Here is a 6,000-nt window from a genome sequence, read left to right as displayed (position 1 = left end):
TCTTGATGACATGTTCTGAGTAAATTAACTAACTTAAGCATCGAGGGTTGAAGCTATGGTCACTGCCCTAATGGCAGTGGTGGAAAAAGAGCCCAATTGTCAAAAAAAATAAAAAAAAACATTAATAGAAAATGACTCAAATAAAAGTGCAAGTCACACAGTAAAATACTACTTGAATAAGTCTAAAAATATTTGGTTTTAAATATACTTAAGTATCAAAAGTACATGTAATTGCTCAAATATACTTAATTATCAAAAGTATAAATATTCTCAAATTCCTTATATTAGGCAAACCAGGCGGCATGATTTTCTTGTTTTTTTAAATGTACAGATAGCCAGGGGCTTACTACAACACTCAGACAATATTTACAAACAAAGCATTTGTATTTAGTGAGTCCGCCAGATCAGAAACAGTAGGGATGATCAGGGATGTTCTTTTGATAAGTGCATGAATTGAACCATTTTCCTGTCCTGCTAAGAATAAAAAATGTAACGAGTACTTTTAGGTGTCAAGGAAAACATGGAATAAAAAGTACATTATTTTCTTTAGGTATGTAGTGGAGTAAAAGTTGACAAAACATAAATAGTCAAGTAAAGTACAGATACCCCCAAAAACTACTTAAGTAGTACTTTAAAGTATTTGTACTTAAGTACTTTACACCACAGCCTAATGGCCGTGGTCTGATGCCCCACCCTTTTACAGTTTCTTCAGCATGGTGAGGGTGGACTCTGCAGCCTCCTCCATAGTGTGAGCATCTCTTTAGGGTTTCGCTTATGAACCAGCAGCACAGAGCTGTAAGCACAAGGCTTCTCCCTCTCTGTTTCTGGGAGATCAAAGGTATAAAATCCAGGGTGATGGATGGGGGCCACCCCAAGTCTGTGGAGGCACATGCCCAGATACACATCATCGATGGGGAACAGATGCACCCTCTCTGACACCTGTCTCAGACGCATAGCAAGTGCACCAGAGTACACCACTCCTCCTCCACCAGCATATGGTGGGTATGCACCTTTGTAAAAACTCTCTGAGATATAGTATTTGGTGGTTGGCTGTCGGTTTGGCATTGCATTCTGAATTACATCCCCCACAAACAAATCCTTTATCTTCTCAGTTTTGTTCCTATCTGCGCTCCACATGCCGTTCTCCTCCCTCTGTTTATGCAGGTAGTCCAGGAGGGAACTTGTCCTAACAAAAACATCATCATCACCCTTGAAGACAAACTGTGCCCCTGGACAGTGGTTCTGAAGCCAATGCCAGAAAAGCAGATCTTTCAGGGTCAGGTTAAAGAAAGTGTCCCTGAAGTCCCACTGCAGGATGTCCCCATACTGCTGGCTCTCCAGCATCAGGAGGCCCCCAAGGTCTGGGTGAGGGCCCGTTGTCGAGTCCTGTCTACCCAGCAGAAATACTGTACGCACCAGCCCACCTCTCCCCCCGAGCTCCCCCTTCACCCAGCCACTTCTCCCCCATGTTTCCCGGATAGCCTGCCTGTTCTCAAAGTTACCCACCTGGGATTTGATGGCCATTAGCAGCATAGGTAGCTCCGGCCCAGTGCTTTCATTGCCAGCACACACTCTGGGCTGGTTCATGAGGAAGGGGTACACCCTGCAATGCATGGACTGGACAAATGCCCTCATCTGCTCTGGCAGGGTATTGAAGTCAGGTAGGTGAGGCAGCCAGCACTTGTCTGGGCCACAGTCTGAGGAGACCTCCATCTCTGGTGGCTGAGTGCTAAGCCTTGTGATCATACCTGCAGTTGAGTTGCCCCTCAAAATGGGGTTATGGTGCCGGTCCCAGAGATGCTGAAGCTGGTTCCACAAAGCACTGTCCTCCAGGCGAAGGTTCCAGAAGGGGCCCAGGGGATGGGAGGCCAGTGCCCCAGAGTTGGCAGAGACCCCTGGGGCAACAAAGTGGACAGGTAGGTGGGGAGGGGAGTAGGATATGGATACAAATATGGACACCATGATATAAACCAGGAGATGTCCCATCATCACACAGGGCATGAGGCAGAGGCACAAGATCGTTCCATTGCATCGGCATCGGGCCATTGGCTGCTGTATGTAGTAGGACATGAATAGAAAGAATGAAGAGAGAGAGAGAAATAGAGGAGAGGGGGGGTTAGCAACTCACCGGCAAAAAAAAACATGAGCATATAAACTGGTTAAATGAAGAGCATAAGTATTTATCAAAATGAGGTACTTTGTTTTATTAATGTGAGACCAATAAGGGGATACAGCCAGTCATAACTAGAGGCAACTGCAGGTCTCTGAGGGCCAGTGTCCTAGGTGATGCTCCAGAGAGGCTTGTTATCTGTGCTTGGCCAAGGACTCAGAGCATCACACAGCCCAAGATATTTACATCATGTACCTTTCAACACAACATTGATTAGGAAACCTGAAGGTATACCGTGTTTCCTATTCCTCTAAAAGTTGGTGAAAATAAACGAACAAACATCCAGTTACCAGAGATATAACAACTTCCATGTAATACTCGTTTCAAGGTTATTAACCCACATAGTTTTGTCTACATTTTGCTATTGTGAATGTATGTTTGCCATCATGAACCCCCCAAAAGATCAACAATCACATACAACTTAGAGGTTATAATGAATACATTAGGAATAATATCCAAAAGACAAAATGTAGATCTACATTATTAGCTAAAATAAGGTTTCCATTACAACCGATTACATTAGCATACTGTTGTTCATTTTATAACAAGACTAAGGTCAGGAGTAACTTACAAAAAGTACTGTAGGCTCAGGCGTGGAGAAGACGTGAGTATCAGTAGAGGAAAGAAAACGTTATTGAAGATCCATCATTTTGACTATTCGATCCTCTTATGCTTTTCTGCTCCTTTAGTGATGGCTGTAGATTAGGTTTACAGTAGGCGTCTTCTAAGAAGTCGAATACATAATAAACTAATATTAAACATTGAATTAGAAAATGAACAGCAGCAAAGTACAATAATCGAGCAAGCTGCATAGGTTGTTCATAGGCTAGTCAACATCCCAAGATTTAAGAAAATCATGACGCCTCATTTATCCATTGGTAGGAAAAGGAAAACCAAAATTGCCCATATTCTTTCCTACCGTCCCATTGAGTTGAATCAAAATAATTAAATGAATTCTTAGCTTTGGTTAGCATTGTGTTCAATAGGTATCATTCATAGAGCTTGAAGAATGCAGGAGAAGCTCCGCAGGTGAATTCACCACAAGTCAGCATTTGCACGTAAGTCATGGATGGATGGCAACAAGGTAGAAGACAAACCACACCCATAGGCCTACGACATCTGTCACGAGGGTTTGAAATATGAGGCCACCACAAACACAAACAGTCAAATTCCTCCAAGCAGTAGGCTTATTGTAAAAATCATGGTATTTACAAATCACAGACCACATAGTTCCGTTCAGCATAGCTGTTTAACATATACATTCAGATTTACATTGTTCTGATTGCAGATTTGTATTTGACTATATGGTTTGATTGATGGATATAGACATAAAAAGGGCAGCTTCATAATAATATATCATACTTTTTAGAGGACATCAGCCTATAGAGGAAAACATGTCTGCAATTATAAGGTCATAGGCTAAGTTGAGTTTGAATGTAAAAGATTACTTCAAAATTGACTTATTTTCTCATGAAATGGAATGTGAACATATAGCCTACTGCCTCAAGCTTCACCACTCTCTCTCTTTAGTTTTACACACACGGAAAACACACATTGTACAAACCTGAATAAAACTCCCTCCCTCTAAGGCCATTTTAGTTTTAGCACTGTCGTGTTAACTGCATTGAGGGACACCTGTATCAGTATAATTTCTCTACCCCTTGATTCCTTGCCGGTCTATGGCCCTCCCTCCTCTCGCCCTGTCCCTTTTGCTCACCGAAACCTGCCATGGCCGACTCCCTCTCTTCCCTGACATCATCAGTTTGTATGCAACGATGGAACTAAAGTTTGACCAAGGACAGAGGTCCTTGGCAAGGCAACATCAAGTGTTTCCCAGTTTCAGTATGCCTGTACCTGTCTACTATTGTTGGCTGGAGAGGCTGTTGTCACACAGACCACATGCAGTGGATGTGAGTCCCAGAGTGGGGCTGCTGATTGATCTGCCCCCAGGGTACCTAATCACACCACCCTGCCTCCCAACCAACACTTATGTAATGGTGAACAGGGTGTATCCGGGTTCAGTGAAAATCTGATTCATCAATGGCAATCTGACAGTCCCACTGACTGTATAATGTAACTGTTCGATAATTTCCAAATTGGCACTCATGGCTTGAATGTCTAACAGTCACTGGGGAGAGAGCAGCAGCCTCTGTGCTTCTTCAGAGTATCACTCACTAATGTGCCGTTATATTGATAAAGTCTTTTTTGTGTTGATTTCACCTTTCACCTTCACATGTGCACATTTCCAGTCAACAAAGTCCACAATATATACACTGAGTGTACAAAATATTAGGAACACCTTCCTAATATTGAGTTGCACCCCCTTTTGCCCTCAGAACAGCCTTCATTCACCGGGGCATGAAGTACCATGTGTCAAAAGCGTTCCACAGGGATGCTGGCTCATGTTGACTCCAATGCTTCCTACAGTTGTGCCAAGTTGGCTGGATGTCCTTAGTGGTGGACCATTCATGATACACATGGGAAACTGTTGAGCGTGAAAAAGAAGCATTGCAGTTCTTGACACAAATTGGTGCGCCTGGCACCTACTACCATACCTCGTTCAAAGGCACTTACATATTTTGTCTTGCCCATTCACCCTCTGAATGGCACACATACACAATCCATGTATCAATTGTCTCAAGGTTTAAAACAACCTTCTTTAACCTGTCTCCTCCCTGTCATCTACACTGATTGAAGTGGGTTTAACAGGTGACATAAACTAATAACTAATGTTTTGTATGCTCAGTGTATATATACTGAACAAAAATATAAATGCAACATGTAAAGTGTTGGTCCCATGTTTCATGAGCTGAAATAAAAGATCCCAGAAATGTTCCATAAGCACAAAAAGCTTATTTCTCAAAAATGTTGTTCACAAATTTGATTACATTATTGAGCATTTCTCCTTTTCCAAGATAATCCATCCACCTGGCAGGTGTAGCATATCAATAAGTTGATTAAACAGCATGATGATTACACAGCTGCACCTTGTGCTGAGGACAATAAAAGGCCACTCTAAAATGTGCGGTTTTGTCACACAACACAATGCCACAGATGTCTCAAGTTTTTAAGGAGCGTGCAATTGGCATGCTGACTGCAGGAATGTCCACCTGAGCTGTTGCCAGAGGAATGAGTGTTCCTTTCTCTACCATAAGTCGCCTCCAACATCGTTTTAAAGAATTTGGCAATACGTCCAACCGGCCTCACAACCGCAGACCACTTATAACCACGCTAGCCCAGGACCTCCACATCTGGCTTCTTTACCTGCGGGATCGTCTGAGACCAGCCACCCGGACAGCTGATGAAACTGAGGAGTATTTCTGTCTGTAATAAATCTCTTTTGTGAGGAAAAACTCATTCTGATTGGCTGGGCTTGGCTCCCAAGTGGGTGGGCCTATGCCCTCCCAGGCCCACCCATGGCTGCGCCCCTGCCTAGTCATGTGAAATACATAGATTAGGAACCTCATTTATTTATTTAAATGGACTGATTGCCTTATATGAACTGTAACTCAGTAAAATAGTTGAAATTGTTGCATGTTGCATTTATATTTTTGTTCAGTATAGATATGGATTTTTCATGTGTGTGCCATTCATACATAAAAAGTCATACTAGAAAGTATTGTCACAACAGATTCACATGGTTTGATGTAAAAAAAAATGTATTCCAATAAACGGTTCTGGTTTTTCATATTTTCCAGAAATTATACACAGTGGATGATTTTATATTCCAGCGATCTGTTTTTGTCCTGCACATGTTTTGGAGTGGCTGCAGAATCATTATCCTCTCCATTTTACTTGTCCTTCATATACAATGGGTAGATGATTCTCAT

The 6,000-nt window shown here is 42.3% G+C and overlaps 1 protein-coding gene across 1 annotated transcript; it reads right to left on the bottom strand.

Annotated features, from left to right (window-relative positions):
- Positions 1-547: 547 nt before the first annotated feature.
- Positions 548-4,650, bottom strand: LOC110509968 (N-acetyllactosaminide beta-1,3-N-acetylglucosaminyltransferase 2). Its single transcript, XM_021591217.2, has 2 exons — positions 2,742-4,650; positions 548-2,052 (listed from the first exon to the last, which is right to left on the bottom strand). Exon 2 carries the CDS (start codon positions 2,044-2,046, stop codon positions 709-711), a length of 1,338 nt encoding a protein of 445 aa, XP_021446892.1. The 5' UTR covers positions 2,047-2,052; positions 2,742-4,650; the 3' UTR covers positions 548-708.
- Positions 4,651-6,000: the final 1,350 nt, after the last annotated feature.

This window comes from Oncorhynchus mykiss, chromosome Y, assembly GCF_013265735.2.
Source record: "Oncorhynchus mykiss isolate Arlee chromosome Y, USDA_OmykA_1.1, whole genome shotgun sequence".
In the NCBI taxonomy this organism is placed as follows: domain Eukaryota; kingdom Metazoa; phylum Chordata; class Actinopteri; order Salmoniformes; family Salmonidae; genus Oncorhynchus; species Oncorhynchus mykiss.
The sequence above is the reverse complement of the archived record's forward strand: the minus strand, read 5'-3'. Positions and strand labels throughout refer to the sequence as shown.

Bases quoted from the DNA above. Each gene is read 5' to 3' on its own strand.
- LOC110509968 (XM_021591217.2), bottom strand. From the start codon at position 2,046: ATGGCCCGATGCCGATGCAATGGAACGATCTTGTGCCTCTGCCTCATG.